This window comes from Daucus carota, chromosome 4 (genome assembly GCF_001625215.2).
Source record: "Daucus carota subsp. sativus chromosome 4, DH1 v3.0, whole genome shotgun sequence".
NCBI lineage: Eukaryota > Viridiplantae > Streptophyta > Magnoliopsida > Apiales > Apiaceae > Daucus > Daucus carota.
The window spans coordinates 39,744,716-39,763,696 of NC_030384.2; the positions used below are offsets into that span (position 1 = coordinate 39,744,716).

Sequence of the window (18,981 nt, forward strand, 5' to 3'; positions counted from 1 at the left end):
TTCCGGGATAAGCTAATTTATGCAAGACAATAATTATGCGAAGAGCAATGCATGTTCTTGTGCCTTAAATGAGGAAGAAAAAACTAAACAAGCTGCTTCAAGAAAACATCAAGCTTCTGATTGAATTTTTCTGAGTTCTTACATCTTCATACAGTTAATGGTTTTCTCCTTCGCTGCACTCTGAAATGCAAATAGAATTGCTGAGGAAGAGAATAATTGGAGGGCTTGGAGGACTCAATCCTTGTTTTAATTGATGTGAGTTATTGCAGACACATTGAAAAAACAGGTTCCCGGAGGGAACCTGATTGCAGAATGCAGAGCAATGTGAGTTCCGCTATAACCCCGAGTCACTACCAGTCTTCCATTTCAAAGAAGATTTACTACATATTCCTAGCTCTTATCCGGAACTTATTTTGATCACTTCCATTCTATTTACAAGTTAGATTTGCCAGGCTTTGCTTCTTCTCGGACAACTAGTTTATCTAATGCTTCTATCATCCACCAATGCTGACAAGCTTCTTTGGCTTCTGAGACACTCATCTATATACAAGCAACAAATTCAGATTTCAGATCAGTATTTTTCCTTGTAATTCACATGCTGAATTCTGCGATCAGAGAAAGAGGCTTGGTAATCAAGACTTACCCATACTCTTTGACGGATGTGCTTCTCCGGCCAAAATTCCAGTTGTTCCATAACATATAAAGGAAACATGTGTCCTTCATAATAAGCATCATTTCCTTTGCTCTTAAAACTCCATTGACCCAATTTCTCCTGAAAATATAGTCAATTGTTCACGATTAATATCACTACTTCAAACACAACAGTTTCTTCAAAATATATCAGAGATGCCATCTAAAAGTGAGCTCCTCTAAGGAGTAGTAAATAGATTTTCTATGTGTTTTCTCTAAATGAAGGATCAGGTAAAAGCCAGAGTGAGATAATTTCACGTATGTTTTTTGATCAATAATGTCTAATTGCTCTGGTGATAAGACTGACCGATGGAGAACTACCAACCTCAACAATGCCTTTGACTCCAGCTTCTTCAACTGTTTCGCGGAGAGCTGCTTCTCTAATGGATTCATCCATTTCCCAACCTCCCTAATAAACACAAAAAGAGCAAAATTCATATATTAAACCAGAGAGCTTATTGAAACCGCCACAACTCATCCCCAATATCCGTATTGTCAACATATTAGGCTATTAGCTCCAAACAAGGGACATACCTTCGGAAACAACATCCCTTTCCCCTTTCTCTGTGAGCTGATTACAAGAACTTCTAGTTTTGCTCCATCATACCTATATGGTATGCATCTGCAAAAAAAAGTAGACTAAGCACATTAGAATTAATAACGAAATCCGATGGAAACTTGTATATTTCAACATCATTCACAGTCAAATTACATAAGAATGATCAAATGAATGATAGGTGTTCATAATATTAAGACAATCACGTGGAAGACTTTATTCCGACGACAAAGTCAACACGGTGAAGGTTATCTGATAATCTTCTTATCTCATCAACCACACAAATTTATGTCATATACCATAACAAATCACACAAATGTTGTACCCAAATCGATTAATTCAGTTATACATAGGACCATCACAAATTTCGGATCTCTCGGACGCATGTCTTCACTGTGACTTGATCCCTCGACCTCTTGTTACATAACGGCATCAATTTAGGTACAATGCTATGGTTCATAATTTCATAGCAATAAAACAAGATAAAATCTTCATGCAAATTTGTCTAGAAAGCACATTTTAACATTATCCGAACACTTACCGACAAATTGAAAAGAAACTACATAGTATCCATTACAATTTTATATTCAAAACCAAGGTTAAACATGATAATCTACACACATATTAGAGATATACGAGAAAGAGACAAACCCAACAACTTGGCGACGACCAAGAGTGCTGTAACGCTGCAAATGTCTTCCATTGCGAGCCACCATAGAGACCATGTTTTTTAATTCCATTGAAATATCTTGTAGTTGCATCTCCATTACCAAATACAAATGCTTGCGAAAATAATTTTATGGTGATGGAAACCACGCCCTTTCGGGAAATGTTTGCGTAAAATAAGAAGATGAAAAGATTTCAAAGAGTTTGGTTGTATATGAATAGATATCTTGCCGTTTTAGGAGATTGTTTAAAACAAGAGTGGAACGTAACAGATTCCTTCGTGCTCCTTTTATAACCATTCTAAGATTACGCAATAAATATATATGCAATAAATATTTTATATTGCATAGTTAATTCCTACCGGCCTAAATATTGTATGTATTTTCGGTGGAAAATGAAAAAAGGGTGACGACTTGACTATTGCCTCGTTTGGTGTTGCTGCGGAGATAGCGATATAACTTTTCCTAGAAACCAGAGTAAAAATTGTTTGTTAATCCGGAATAGATTTTGTTTTAGGTTTTTTTCGGTAAGTATCAATTCAATAATGAAAAGTCGTACGACATCTACAAAAATGCCGCGTCGAACAAACCATAAAACAGAAACAATAGCTGATTAACCTATTCTTGTTGGAGATACAATCACGTCATTTGTTGAAGATGATATATTTACATGTACCCGCTTCACCATATCCAGTTAGAACTAATCCAGTTTGAGCTATCGACCATAATTACGATCCCATAAAAATTCTTATCACCAAATCAAACACCATACTCTCACAAACAAAGGAGAGAAATACCAAAACTCTCACAAAGGAGAGAAATACCAAAACTCTCACTAAGGAGAGATTACAACGAAACTGAAATTGCAAATTAAATTAAAATTACAAAATAAAAGCAAACTTTAGATCCAGAAAACAAACCACAAAAACAAGAGAAACCGGACCCCTCTAAACCGTTAGCCATCCATTTGATCGGAGAAGACAAAAATCCGGATACTCCGATGGTTTTGATCTAAAGATTTTTATTGAAAAATGAAAAAAAAACAAGAGATTGGGGCTTTCCACCGGAGAAAACCGATGGTAGCCCCGGAGATTATAGTGGCGAAACAAGAGATTTTGTTTTAGGTTTTAAAACAATTTTGTCCGAAAGCTGGTCTCGTAAAATGAAAAATAATAATTTTCATATTTCGCGGATAATCGAACAAATTTCAATATCAAAATTTATCAAAATTAATATATTTTCATATTTTATATTTTAAAATATGTAAGTATTTAAAATATTAATTAATTAATTTATTTCTATTACAATACTTATTCCATCAATATAATAATTTCAACACTTTCAAACAAATTTTATACCTGTACGTAAATTAAACTAGCAAATAAATCAATTTTTTAAGAAATACGCCTTAACTCCATTAACATGCATGCTGATTTGCATTTGATAAAATATGCGATTTTTCTTCATCCATAAAATCTAATTAGTGATACACGCAATTAAGCTTCATCAGTAGTAATAATTTAAGTACACCGTTTTAAAAATAGCTGACCTCCCACAACGGTTAGAATATCTTCCGCAGATTAAGCGGTAAATAAAAAAAATATTCAAAAAAATTAACCAAAGCACTAATTTGTTATATACTAATTTAAATTATTATAAGTATATATAATTCAATAATTATTCTTTTTGATATCATATATTAAATAAATACTTGGTACGTATGAAATAAGATCACTCATTAAATAAATATACATATTTCATACATATAATATAAAGAAAAATAAATGAAAACTAGTTATTTTAAATTATTTTAATATAATATTACGTTGGAGTATAAATGACTACTTAATTTATTTCTTATAATTATAAATCATTTTAAATTTATTTATATAAAAATATTTTTTATCGGCTGCTCAACCCGCTCAAAAAATTAATGACCAACTAGTACTGATTTTAATCAATATACTTACAAACATGTGTTTCGTATGGATTCTAGCTTTTGAAGGAATGAAAATGGTGAATATTAAAGAACAAAAAAGAGACTAGTTATTTTTCCGAAATAAGGTAATTTAGAGATCATGTAAATAAAGTAAAACCAATTATATATAGAATGGATATAATTTGAGAAAGAATAACAAAAAATAATAATCAAATATATTTGATATGCCCCGTGTTTTAAAAAGTGAAAATCGTTAAAGTCACGAAATAAGAATTAATAAAAAATTAATTAAAACATGAATTAATCATAACTAAACATGATTAATAATCAATTTTCAGAACACAGTGTCCCGCTAATCGCTATATATAGAACCCGGAGAAAGTAGAATATACACAGTTTTTACCCTACTCTTAGAGACATTTTCCACAAAAACTTTCAACTTATTTGTGTGCATACATAATGAAATAATAATCTACATCCTACAATACTAATGGTGATGGTGGTCACTTGTATTTTTTTCACTATATCACATGATATTCAAACCGTGGCCCATATTTTATAAAAGGCCTGCATATTAGATAACTCGTGCTCCCTTCCATTTTAAGTGTCTTATTTGATTTTTGAATGCTCTAAATTTTATACATATAATATAATTTTAAAAGTAAAAACAATTATGTCATTATAAAATACATACAATATATTATAAAATGTAATTTTAAGTTTATTTTGGTCAAAAAATGGTCAATTTGACCTTAAAACAGGACACTTAAAATGGGAATGGGATGAAGGGAGTACTAACTTCCCATGCTGAAAAAAAAAAAATCTTGTACCAAGAAATTTTATAAAGAAACACATAAATTATTTATTAGTAAGTGAAAGAAAGTTTCTGATAGTTAGATATGATAATATAAAAAAAATCAAGACTAATTTTGTTGATAAGTAAGTCTAAGTTAACAACAACAACAACAAAAAAAAACTTTTTTAGTTAAGTTGTAAATAATAATAATATTTAATATTTTATTTTAAATTTCAGTTGTAAAATATTTTGTGCGACTGTGATTTATTAAAATTCAATTATGTTCTCAAATTTTATGTTATATTATATAAAATAAAATTTATCCACTAAAGATAAGTAAATGTAATGAATTATATGATTTATTCTATTTTATAATATATTATTCTGATTATCTATCTTTCTCTCACACATATATAACATATATAGCGTTCTGCTCCAATACAAACTAAATATAAACCAACGAGTTTAAGTAGAATGGTAGGGGTTTTGGTACTGGGATGGACCCAGAGATGGGCCCAGACAGGTCTAAGTGGGACCTATTAGGGTTGGAGTGGGGCCTAGTGGGACCATAGCGGGTCAAGTTTTGGCTCTTTAGGCGTCTAGAGCCGGTTCAGAGCCTGTGCGGGGTCTTGGTGAAGCCCTAACAGGCTCGGGGTTGATTGAGTGGGGGTGAGGGTGGGCCCGGGTGATGACATATAGGGTGATTGATGTCATTTACGTATAGTTTCTTCTTGTATCTTAGTGGTTTGTATTTGAGCAATTGTCTATATATATATATAATATCTAATATAGTATAATATGATATTCATTTATATATAAATTTGTTTAGAAAAATGTTATGATAATAGTGTGAAAAACACCTTAGTAGATGCTCCAAAGAAAGAATCCAAATTAACGAATTTACAAACATGAAACATCTGCTTTCTTGGATGCCCGCTTACTGCTTAGGCAATGATGAGAAGCAAATGATAAATATATATGAATGGTCTACACACTAATTTATACACAGCACAACACAATCACATGCATTACATAAAAATACGAAAAAAAATGGATTCATCATAATTTTGTGATAACATTGTTCCAAGCTGAAAAATGATAGGAAATATATTTTTAAGAATGGTCTGAAGCGTATCAAAGCAGATCGATCTAGGACATTAATAAGTTGGTACTCTGCTTCCAATAATGCATAGCTAAGTTAATTGGAGACTTCGAGTATGATTTTTTTAAGTGGAGTTATTCAACGGATTCACAAATGATTGAGCAATCATATTAACTTGCCTCCATATTTGATTGAATCTTTCTTCTTGATCGGTGGTGGTCGTTTTCTAGGTGCCCCGGTTCTTATTTCGTTGCATGATTCTTTCCTCAGACTTAGTTGACTTTCATGTTTCGTTAGTGTTTTTTAGATGTAATTTGTAATTTGATTTTCTTCTAAATAGTTCGAGTAATTTTCAATTTTCATAAAATATAAATTCAGGGCAGCTTATATTATCTTCTCGAAATTTTGTATTTAAATTGTATCTATACATATTCTAATGGTAAACTAAATATATAATTGAGTTATCTTAAATTTGTGTAGGTTTAATTATTATAAAATATAAGAGTTAAGTTCTTTGGATTCCTCATCTCATTAGAGTCTTTTTTTTTTTTTTGCCACATCTCATTAGAGTCTTGGAGTACTCTTTTTTCAAAATCAGATGAACTATAATCTAATGTTTCAAATTTAATTTTTTTTCCTTGCAATATTTTTGAATATCCAACAAATTAAAAATTATATTTTGCAACGTAATCAATATACATATCAAGGGTAGCACTCCATAGCATACCCTCTTATATGGAGTTACGTAGCACACCATTATAAATATAAACATAATATATATTCTATTATATTTTTTATGAAATATAATTGCAAATTTTGATTATTAAACCGAAAACGAAGTTATACAATTTTTTATTCCAAAGATCGTCTAAAATTATGCAATATCCCAACATGATCTATAACACAATAATAATCATCCAGAATTATTCTGTTGTAGAATCAGTTTCGAAAATATACTTTTTTTAATCAAATTCTAAGTGTTAAATTACTTAAAATAGATTTATTTTATAGTATTCAATATTAGAATCACGTTTTATATGTATTCTATAACAGAATTTATAATAAAATTGATGATTTATAGTGGCGCACTATGTAACTCCATATAAGGAGTCCCTCTCTGGAATGTTGGCCTACATATCAATTAATTTTTCTTATATCACTAGGACAAATTTTTTAAATCTTATTTTAAGAACACCTCTATCTTTATCCTATCTTATATTCTAAATTGTTATACAAACTCTATTTCTTTATCTACGATGGAAGAAATTTTTAATAATAAAATATATAACAAAGATAAGACACATTGTTAGAATTGAAATTAGTTGAATATATAAATTATTATGATACAAATTTTTAATGTTATATTTAGAACTTGAACATGTAGTTGCTCTAAAGAAGTTATACATTCCTCGAGCTACAAAATCTTCATTCTTCCACATCAGGGCATCTCCAACCATGACTTCAAACTTTATATTTCTTCACTTTTAACTTTATATATAGAGTAATCAATCTCCAACCATTCATTACTTTATCTTTATATATAAAGTTGTGTACTATTTTACTCTATATTTGAAGTTAACTATAAAGATAAAGCAAAAGTTTTTCTCACCAAAACACCATTCATAAATATGGATTTAAACATACATGTGCCATACATTTTTAATACTCAGGAAGATCATCATGGAATCCATGCGGAGCTGCTTGATCGTGAGTGGATCTCTTCTGTAGAATCTTAAGCTGCTCGTTCCGAAAATGCTCGCGTAGAATCAGATCATCTATGGAATTTAAATCTTTAATCAAGATTTTATTTTCAGCAAGATATGGAGCCATATCCAACTTCCTTTTCTCATTTTGAGCACGTAGCATCTGAATTTCATAATTTTGTTGTCGATCTGCACTATTTTTTTTAAGAATCTCAATGACTTGGCGTTGTTCTTCTTTGATTGTGTCGATAATAGCAGAAGTATGTTCTTCTATTTTTCTTTTTTCTTTTGCTTTTTTAACACCTATAGGCCGTTGACTAGAAGAACCATCAACACTTAAATCATTTATATCAGGGGATATGGAGCCATATCCAGGTTACTGAATGTAGGCAAGCAACGTGGTTTTCCCGGAATGCTACATGATATAATGACCGCGTGTATTATTATGCATAACATGATAATCGAAGATGAGCGTGATGTTAGTGGAACATTTTGTGATTCAACTCAAGCATCGATTCCAAGTGTTGAGATGGTGGAAGATGAGAATGTAAGATTTCAAGATTTTCTTAGGCGACACAAGCAAATCAAGGATAAAGAGGCTCACATTGCACTTCGTAATGCACTTATTGATCATTTATGGGAAGAATATACTAGTTTAGAAAATTAGTGTATTGATTTGAAATTTGTTAAGAATGTAATCAAAGTTTGTAAGTTTGAAGAAATATATAAAGTAATATTTGAAGTAATGGTTGGAGATGGAATCAAGATATAAAGTAAAAAAGGTGAAAAATGAAGTTAAAGTTGCTTTATATATAAAGTTGTGATTGGAGATGGTCTCAGTTCTCTAATTTGATTTTTACTATATTTGATATAGTAAAGAATTTTATGAATAATTTTATTCACTATGCTATATTCATCATAAAATTGTTTTATATATTTAAAACAGAATGTTGAATTGTCAGATTAAAGTTCAAATAAAAAACCCGCGTACATATTGACACTGACATTTTGACATGCACTGCTAGAAGCATCGAAGAGGATTAAATGAGCGTAAATTTTAGATTCTCGAAGTACAGGGTTCATACATTTAGTCAGATTCTTAGGTTCATAGCTTCTGTATCTGAATTTATTGCGCTAGCGACCTTCACAGCATCTGGTCACGTTATCATGTGGTATTATGTTCCACAAGTCTTTCGAAATGTATTTACGTAGAAAAAGTCTTTTGGAAGATCGCGCTTTTTTCAATTCCAAAATATAATATAAAATTTCATTGTATATTATAGAAATTTAAGATTAAGAAAGTAAAATTTTATTATAGAAATTTAAGATTAAAAATGTAAAATAATCCATTTAAATTTCAATCCGATATATCTCTACTAGGCATCAACAACTTAATTGCTTTTTCCTAACTTATTCTAACCAAATTTTTGTATTTAACTTTCGTTCAACTTATGTACAAATGGATAGTTTTAGTATCGATTTTTTATTAACACCGGAAAATGATTTTATCATATTAAAAGCAGAAAGCCGTCATATTTTATCGAACTTTTTATCAAATGTCAAATATTTACTGTCTAATTTACAGGTCAACCTATGTTATGTGGAAGAAAAATTATTGCAACTTTTCAGATGTTGCTCGCACAATGAACAGACAACCGGGATGTGGTCAACCCAAAGACGACTGATTCAAAATTGAAAGTTTACTTTTGTCCTCGCCAATTTTGATCGTCAAGTCATGTGCTCTTATTTCACGTTGACTTGCGAAAATTTGATGTTTTTAATACAAGTTATTTCAAAAATTTATGTATATTATTTTTAACAATAATCATAACTTTCATCTTTGCTCATATTGATTATCTTGATTTAATAAATATATTATTGATTTCAATACAATATTTAATTAATAAGCAATTAGTAAGAAAGTCCATATTTGTCCGGAGTTGTGAAATTAATTATTAAATATTGTATCAAAAATAGAGATGAATAAATATTACTAATATAAAAAAATCTTTAAAATAAATTTATATTATGTATTTATGCAATTGAAAACTTTCGATTTTTTCAACTAAGTCGAGGATAACAATTAAGAGTAATTAATAAGCCGTGAAAAAATACATGAACATGAAATTGACAAACATGCTTATTGCATGCACGTATCCCAATCTTGTCGCCAGAAGTCTTTGTTTTAAAAGTCGGTGATTAATCGGCGCGATTAATCATTAATCTCTGTTCCGTAACTCGTCGAACTGATTAAATATCTGATTAATCATCAATCAATTTGATTAATCCTTAATCAATTCAATTAATCTTTGATTAATTTTTATTCCGTAACTTCACCGATTAAGTCCGATTCCCGTTTTATACAACACTGTCAGAAGTCAATTACTATTAAACACCATCGTTTACAAGAGATTTTACGGCAAAATTTATAATTCAAATTATATATTTTCAACAAAAAAATAATTTCAGATATATAACTAAAATATCTAAAAGGGTGTAAAAAATTATATTAAAAAAAAAACAGAGCGACTAATGTTGGATCGGAGACGACGTGAGAGGAGGGGAATAAATCGAGTCCTCGTTAGTAGCGAGTCACGCTTGGTCGGTGAATATGATCTCCTTGTTTGTTGCCAAGTGCTATCATGAAATAACCCAACTGGACACCTTTCTGCTGCATTTTATAATAACAAATAGCCTATGTCTATGTGAATTTTTATCCTAAAGTAGCCTTGGAATTAGAAGCCAAAGTACGAAGAATAATGCCGAGCATGCATGCACTTGCGTTGTCCCGTATATGAAAAAGTTGTTTTTAACGAACTACCTTGCGCTTGTTTTATCCTGTTTTTTCCAAAGTGTATCTTGTTGGATAGCACATAGTGTTGTTTTTCTTTTATTTTGTGTGGGTTAGTTGTTATTTTAAGTTTTAGTCAAGGTTCAACAAAACATGCTTACTACTTTACTCGAGTGTTATGGAAATGTGAGGCCTGCTGCACTCTGTTCTATTTTCTTGATAGCTAGATTTTCGACGGAATGAAAAAGACATATATGATAGAATCGTAACCATAAAATACGATCCTAATCGAAATGCATCCCTGGAGATTTGTTTGATAAGCGATTCGCCTATACTGTGCCTTGCATTTCGCAGTATTCATTTGTTATTTAATCTTTTATCTCTCTACAGATTTCATCAACAGAGATTGTCAGATTGGCATCTGTATTGTTCAATCTGGAGCTTGAAAGAATGATGATTCAGTAAAATAAAAGAAAACCGAAGTATTCTGAAAGTGTGACTTGAAGACACAGATATAATTCTCTTTGATGTATATCTACGGCATCTGGCCCAAATAAAATAAACATTGTAGCGACAAATTTATTGCCTTGAACAAAAGACGAGATAAAAAGGGTCTGTTTTTCCCTCGTTTTCTTTTCGCATCCATAGAAGATTAAACAATATTCTTCATGCTGCAAAGAAAAAGGGTAAGTCTCAGGTAGTGTCTAGCCTCAGCCTGCATGCTTGTTGAAAGATTATGTCAATCAAGAAACGTGAAATGTGACAATATTAGTTCTCGATCTCTAACTATATATCTGCATAGAAATGAAGGTGTGGAGAACATCTTCGATTAGCTTTTTAAACTCTAAATTTAAAGAATAAATTAAGAATTACTACTCAATGATCTTTTTTTTAGAAATTTAAAAACATACTCTCTAATATAATATTAATTTCTACCCAATGTTCTCATTTTCCAATATATTAATTAATTAACTCACTAGGAGTAAAAATATGCTAAGCACTTAAAATAAATTATTATTTTATGATAGCAGTGCATCAGCTGCGTCTCTGTATCCTTGAATCTCGTATATGACTTTCAGAAAATTTTCGTCGAATTTTCTTAAGCACCCTCTATCTATTCATTCACTTTCATAAATTCATATTTGGTTACGTGACAAAAAGAAAAGTATTTATATTTGGTTAATAATTTATGTAATTGGAATATTTGAAGCATTTTCATCTGACATTAACAATATTCATATAATAAAAATACTAGAGAAAATACTAGAGGTAAGTAAGTAACCATATAAATATGATTATAGAATAACAATGATTAGATTTTTATTTTATTATAATTTAAATATTAAAAATTAACACTGTATTCATATTGATCTTCTCAATAAAATTATCTCATTTTATAACATGTTAAGTTCATTTTATAACAATCAATATACTTATATAAAGGAGAAGAGGGGCGTGTAGGTGGTACTTCTCACATCGCTCCGTTCTATTTTTCTAATTTTCTAGAATTTTTGGATGAAAAATATCAAAAATTAGAACTGCTTTTTTTAGTTTCAGATATATTAATAGCAAATTTCAGGATTTGATTTTGTTTCAGATTATTTATGGAATATAGTAGCTTGAAAGTTTTAATCTGATTTTGTTTTTATATAAAGGATAAGCGAGTGGCGGGTAGGTGGCGCCTCTGACATCGCTCCGTTCTATTTTTCTAATTTTCTGAAATTTTCGGATGTAAAATATCAAAAATTAGAACTACCTTTTTTAGTTTCGGATATATTAGAAGCAAATTTCGAAATCTGATTTTGTTTCAGATTATTTATGGAATATAACAGCTTGAAAGTTTTAATCTGATTCTGTTTCAGATTATTTAATTATGGGAAAGAGTAGCACACAAGTCTTTCTGCACCTATAAATACACTTATATGTTGTAGGATTTTGTATCATCTAAACACAACCTACTCTTTCTCAATACCACAACCCTACCTCTCTCTGGTGATACCACAACCCTATAAGGTTGTTGCAAGCAAAAGTAATTATAGACCGCTATGTGGGAGTTGACAAATCCAAATACTCTTGACATGATATTGGGGGATGATATCGATAAATTAACTATTAGTGATGTATTTTTGTTGGTTATTCTTTTATAATATTTGTTTTGTTCATCGGACATGTTTGTTGTAAATTTTTATATCATTTACTTTGTAAATAGGAAAATATTATTCATGCATTATCTGTTTGCTCCGTTCAAGTAACTTTTAAGTGAAGACTGTTCATACAGTATGATTGTTACACGCAATGGTAATTATAGATCGCTATCTCACGGATTTAAGTTAGATGTTTTTGTGCACAATCTATCCAAAAAAATTATAGGAATGTGACAATGTAAGAACATGATTACTTTTAACAAAACACAAATAAAATTAAGATTTGTCGTGCTTTAAATTGTTAGTTACGTGCAGAAATTTATTTTCATTTTTTTCACCATGAATTATAGTCCAGTTTTACAATTTTATATATTAGTATTGGTATTACATCAAGATTTTTATAATTTAAAATTTATTTTATCCTACAAATAATAATTTTTAATCATTAATAAACTTTTTATTGACAACCACAAATTTATTGCATTCTACAAATATTAATATTGAATCATTAATATAAATTTTATTTTTATAGGTCGTCGCCGCAACGGACGGCTTCTCAACTAGTTTATAGCTAATTTGGTACGGTCACGTAGCATTACTCGAATTTCTGAAACGATTAGCAGGCTAGCAGCCGAGTACACTAAATAATACTATGTTCAAATAGACAATATCGAAAATGTTGATTTACGCAAATGGGCTAACTATATAAACCAAGCCCAGGTGGACATGTATAAGACAGGTTCAATAACACACAAGGTATAAACCTCAATTTTATGTATAAGCCCAGGATAGAACTTATCTACAGCCCAGGATACTAGTAAGAAAAAAGGTCAATGTTGTAATATTCATATAATAATATGAGAATAAATTTGAAACCTACACCGAATCTAAGACGTGATATGTAATCGGCCAATCTAAAATTTAAAATTTTAAGGTGTTAGAGCATCTCCAATAACGTTGGCTAAATTTTTTTATTTTAAATATGTCAACTCACATTTTAGCCAAGGGTTTTAGATGGTTGGAGATACTCTTAGAGCATCTCCAGCAGATTAGCTAAATGAGGTCCTAAGTTATAATTTTAAGGAATATGCACAAAAATCAACTACAACAGAGTCCCTACTCATTCCCTAAATGTTAAGATTCATCTCTCATTCCTCATAAATAGGTAATCCCTAACTCATTCTTCATTTGATTTTTAATGATTAAATATTCAACTCTCACCTTTTGTACATTTTTTCCCATGTTTTTTTTGTTATCTTCTTATTAAAATAATTTGAATTTAATATTATAATAATAGGGAACACATATAAAGATTATTGTTGGAGTGTCAATCAACATAGAGTCTCTATTTTTTAGAAATTGAATTGTTCATCATATATTTAGGGATTCTCTTTAGGACACTGTTGGAGATGCTTAGCGGAACAACCAAAGTAGAAAGTATATATATGATATTAGTCTGAATTGATATAGTATAAAATCAAATATTTCAACTTGAAATTTGGAATGGTCAAATACTAAGATCCACTAGCCATGCCTTATCTTTAGGTAACCTCTCTCCTCTCCTAAATCTTATTTTATAATAAATTTTGAATACAACCATGTTCTCTCTCTTCACCTATTGCAATAATAGTAACTTTTAATAATAAAATAATATATAAGGAATGAATATAAGAAATATTGTTGGAGGTGAGAATAGCTATTATTATCTTAAGTCACTAGGATCCGATATTTTATATTATATTTAAGGAATGTGCTAAGATGCTGATGGAGATGCTCTTATACAGTATGAAACTAACTTGGTCATATTATTACGCAACCTATTATCACGCAACCTCATATACCAGTTGATAAGCACGCACGCTATTTTATCAATATCGTTATCTCTAAGCCGATTCAGTAGTGTAGCTATTATTGACCTTATTATATCTGTAATTACATGGTTCATAACAAAATCACGTAATCATGTAGATTGCATGACATATGATTGATAATCGATGACCTGATAAATGTGAATCTCTATCGGAGCTTTTATAAATCCTCATTGCAAGTTTCAAAAAAAAAAAAATCCTCATTCCATATATTTAGCTTTACTTTTTTTTTTGAGCAAATATATTTAGATTTACTTAATAGTATTTAATTTCAAGGAAAATGAAATAGTACTAAGTTAAGATTTTTCAAAATAGTTTTATAGTACAATTAAAACATAAATATTATTATGTGACAGGTTATCTAACCCGGTTTTTTTATATTTCACTACGAGTTGTACTGTCCCAGCCATTTATTTACAATATGTCTCATCCAATTTTTTATATATCAAAATTTATCAAAAACAATCGATAAGTCTCATCACTTCCCCACTTTTTTTTCTTTTTTCACACTAAAAGCATCTCCAGCAGCTTAGCTATATGGTGTCCTAAGCCATTATAATAAGAAATATGACACAAAACACAACTTCAGCAGAGTCCTAATAATTCCTTAAAAAGTTAGGATGCCCTTTTCATTCCTCATTTTTAAAGATTGTGAAGCTATTTCTCATACTATTTGAGGAATAAAATATCCACTTCTTTCTTTTTTCCCACTCTTTCCCTTCTTTCTCTTTTTTATCACAAGTTGAATATAATATTATAATAATAATAGAAAATGTAAACAGGGAATGTAGTAATCCCCTAAAATATACATATATTATTATATATTTAGGGAACGAGTTAAGACTCCGCTGGAGATGCTCTAACTTTTAAATATTGTGCTTAAATCCTAAATATTTTATATCAATTCTGCGACAATTTAACTAGAATTCGCATAAAATCAAGATATTATAATCCATTAAAATTTCACTTAAATACATCCTCTAAGTTTGATATGATTGAGTCGATTTTTGCAAATATCAATATATTATAAAATTAGAATATGATACTATATTACTTTATAAATTTAAACAGAATAATGCATAAAAATTTGTGAAAATTGAAATTACATTCCCAAAAATTTGGAAGGGTTAATGATCAATCATCTTAATATAATAATCATTATTACAGAAGATCAATCATCTTAATATAATAATCATTATTACAGATGTTCTTTTTATTAATAACAGATACCATATGATTTTAAGTAAATCGCCAAAGATACTTTTCCTAATACGAATCTTCATATAAATTCCTCTCTTCGCAACGGTTTTTACACCAAAATCGGATAAGAATAAATAGCTTCCTTCCTATATATACGGAAAAAAATAAGTGGAATCCAGATACGAGTTATGAAAATATACCATTTTTTCACAGGTGAATAAAATATTATATGCAGTGTAAATCATTTTTATTATTTCCTGTAAACAATATAAATACAGGGTCCATGGACTATGATTCTCTCCGATCTATACAAACTTTGAATTGTTATATATAGTCAAAAACTCCATAGTGAGAAAAACTCTCCTGTTTCCGTGAAAGCTGCGCTGCTGAAGCAACTACTCAGATATGGCTTCTCTCTCAGATCTCGTTAACCTCAATCTCTCTGATCAAACCAACAAGATTATTGCTGAGTATATATGGTTAGTTTTCTTTATTTTCATGTACTATGTGTCTTTAGGGTCTCTTCTGTTTTATCTACTCTGTTCCTGTTCATGCTTTTTTGCATGTGCTTGATGTGTTTGTTGTTTTTGTGGTGGTAATTAGAATAGGTTGATCTTGTATTTGTAGTGTGACCGCACTGATGTTTTAAAAACTCCGTATTTGAATGTTTTGGATGAGTCTTCATATTATTTCCATCATTTGAGATACCAAGAACCAATTTTTTGTGAACCATGTGATTTTATGATTGCAAGTCTGCAAAAGAATTGTTCCTTTAGAGTAATTGTGGTTAAATAAATGCTATTGTGATTTTGTAAAATCACTCTGCATAGTACAAGAGGCTGTGCAGATTCTCAATGACAATCCAAAACTCAGCTGCCATGCATGGTAAATTGGTTTTCCCATTGAAATAGGGTTGATGGCTTGGCTTCTCATACATACTGGTGTAATTATTAAATATGATCGAAACATTACCAAAAAATGCTACAGTAGTAGACAAGAATTATAAATTGTTAGTGTTCTGATCTCATTTATGGATAGGTGTTATATATGTAATGGTTTTACTGATTTCTTTTTGTTAGAGCTATCTCAATCTCTTTAATTGGATTTTGTGAACAGGATTGGTGGTTCAGGCATGGATCTCAGAAGCAAAGCAAGGGTATACATCTTTATATTCTTAATATTATTTTTACTAGTGTTGCTTTTGTGTGATTATAATTTTAATCTGTATAATTGCCTTGATTTTTTCTTGTATAGACCCTTTCTGGTCCTGTTGATGATCCCAGCAAGCTGCCTAAATGGAACTATGATGGATCGAGCACCGGACAAGCTCCTGGGGAAGATAGTGAAGTAATTCTTTAGTAAGTACTTTTCCTTTTTTTTTTTGATATTTGATTTACAAGCAATACTAGGTGTTTATTATCTGTGTTCTGATGATGAAACAGTCCTCAAGCTATCTTCAAAGATCCTTTCAGAAGGGGGAACAATATATTGGTATGTGAAGGGCGGTCACTAAATCAGACTATTTTATTTATTTTGCAATGTGTCGTACAGCACCAGTGTCATTATAGTTTCCAAGCCTGTAACTTATACGCTTTGCTTATTTGTGGCTTAGGTTATGTGTGATTCTTATACACCAGCTGGTGAACCAATTCCGACAAACAATAGGTTTGCTGCGGCCAAGATTTTCAGTCATCCTGATGTTGCTGCTGAAGTGCCATGGTATGTACAGTTTAAGATGTACTTCATATTTAAGAATTTTAGCCTCTTTTTGAAACATGGTTATTTAGACATATAATTTGTGAAATTAGGTATGGTATTGAGCAAGAGTACACTCTGTTGAAGAAAGATGTTCATTGGCCTCTTGGATGGCCAAATGGAGGATTTCCAGGACCACAGGTATAGTATTCAAGCCATTTTTTATGTTGTTATGTTTGTAAATCACTAACTGAATTTATCAGCTACATTCCATTAGATCACTGATAAATATTTTGTTCACCTCGTCAGGGACCATACTACTGTGGTATTGGTGCCGACAAGGCCTTTGGAAGAGACATTGTTGATGCTCATTATAAGGCTTGTTTGTATGCTGGGATCAACATAAGTGGAATCAACGCAGAAGTCATGCCAGGACAGGTTTGTCGACCATGTATATAGAGAACTTCTATAGATTGTTGCAGTAAATATATTTCAAACATTTCAAATTCCAGTAAATGGACAAATAAATATATAGCATGATTTCATTGTACTCTTTGAATTTAAATATATATCAAACATGTCTCTCGCCTTACCAGTGGGAATTTCAAGTTGGACCTGTTGTTGGTATCTCAGCTGGTGATGAATTGTGGGTTGCTCGCTACATTTTAGAGGTACTCTTATGCTCTATGTTCCTTAGTTTGTGTGCATAGAACCAGTAAAATGGCTATTTCTTTTGAAGGAATTCTCAGTCTACGTTAATACTATGAGAGCCTGTTATTTTGTTCCTTCTCTCCATAACCCATAACTTCTATTGATTACAGAGAATCACTGAGATTGCTGGGGTAGTGGTTTCATTTGATCCAAAGCCTATCCCGGTTAGTCTTATATTGTGGATTAAATAGTAGTGTAATCTGTAATTTTATTAATGTGGATCTATATTTCTGTCTTTATTAATAAAATTTATTTGACAGGGTGATTGGAATGGGGCAGGTGCTCATACAAACTACAGGTAAATAAAATTATTGAGATATATTAATGTGAAATTTATACTCCTATCGAGTTGGCAGGGGTTATAACCCTGTCCTTTAATCTCTATTTGATGAATGAAATCGAATTGCAGCACAAAATCTATGAGGAATCAGGGAGGCTTAGAGGTCATCAAAAAGGCCATCGAAAAGCTTGGTTTGAAGCACAAAGAACATATTGTTGCTTATGGTGAAGGCAATGAACGTCGTCTCACTGGAAAACATGAAACAGCTGATATAAACAAATTCTCATGGGTAACTCCTATATTCTTTCGACACACATTAGTCATGACAAATCTATGTTATAAGTATCTTAGAGTGGCGAGAATGATATCTAAAAGGGTCCTGTTCCTGATTCAAATAGGGAGTTGCAAACCGAGGAGCATCTGTTCGAGTAGGCAGGGAGACAGAAAAAGATGGGAAAGGGTATTTTGAGGATAGAAGGCCTTCCTCGAACATGGATCCGTATGTTGTGACCTCCATGATCGCGGAGACAACAATCTTGTGGAATCCTTAAGCTAGCCTCAGTAAAATTCACCACCAGACTACTGGTGCGGTGCTCCTGTTAAACATATTGAAACAAGAAAAAGTCTATTTCTTCAAGACATACGTATTAGTTTAAACTTGGTGACATCTGGTCTTATTTGTAGGTTTTGCATTTGTACTCCATGCATTTATATGAAGTACTTAAAATTTGTATGAAAATCTTCGATCACTGTGGTAAGAAAGAGAGGCCGTGTTGGTATCCAACCAACACATTTGCTATTTACTTGAACAAACGAAAAGCTCAAATGATTTCTTAAACCT

General features: G+C 30.9%; 2 protein-coding genes across 2 annotated transcripts; one reads left to right on the forward strand and one right to left on the reverse strand.

The window, feature by feature from the left end:
• On the reverse strand, positions 1-2,194 carry LOC108216587 (nudix hydrolase 21, chloroplastic). Its single transcript, XM_017389390.2, has 5 exons — positions 1,898-2,194; positions 1,225-1,312; positions 1,016-1,099; positions 644-772; positions 1-540 (listed from the first exon to the last, which is right to left on the reverse strand). The coding sequence occupies exons 1-5, from the start codon at positions 2,011-2,013 to the stop codon at positions 433-435; spliced, it is 525 nt and encodes a 174-aa protein (XP_017244879.1). The 5' UTR covers positions 2,014-2,194; the 3' UTR covers positions 1-432.
• A 13,555-nt stretch (positions 2,195-15,749) lies between these two features.
• Positions 15,750-18,879, forward strand: LOC108216208 (glutamine synthetase cytosolic isozyme 1). The gene is made up of 12 exons (XM_017388904.2): positions 15,750-15,933; positions 16,571-16,610; positions 16,709-16,812; positions 16,897-16,945; positions 17,067-17,173; positions 17,263-17,350; positions 17,459-17,587; positions 17,746-17,820; positions 17,971-18,024; positions 18,121-18,158; positions 18,270-18,429; positions 18,539-18,879. The coding sequence occupies exons 1-12, from the start codon at positions 15,860-15,862 to the stop codon at positions 18,689-18,691; spliced, it is 1,071 nt and encodes a 356-aa protein (XP_017244393.1). The 5' UTR covers positions 15,750-15,859; the 3' UTR covers positions 18,692-18,879.
• Positions 18,880-18,981: the final 102 nt, after the last annotated feature.

Coding starts and splice junctions, on each gene's coding strand:
- LOC108216587 (XM_017389390.2), bottom strand. CDS start 2,013: ATGGAGATGCAACTACAAGATATTTCAATGGAATTAAAAAACATGGTC. Junction 1,313..1,897: donor GGTCGTCGCCAAGTTGTTGG/GTTTGTCTCTTT, acceptor TTTTTTTTGCAG/ATGCATACCATATAGGTATG. Junction 1,100..1,224: donor AAGGGATGTTGTTTCCGAAG/GTATGTCCCTTG, acceptor TGTGTTTATTAG/GGAGGTTGGGAAATGGATGA.
- LOC108216208 (XM_017388904.2), top strand. CDS start 15,860: ATGGCTTCTCTCTCAGATCTCGTTAACCTCAATCTCTCTGATCAAACC. Junction 17,174..17,262: donor GTTGCTGCTGAAGTGCCATG/GTATGTACAGTT, acceptor TTGTGAAATTAG/GTATGGTATTGAGCAAGAGT. Junction 17,821..17,970: donor TTGCTCGCTACATTTTAGAG/GTACTCTTATGC, acceptor TATTGATTACAG/AGAATCACTGAGATTGCTGG.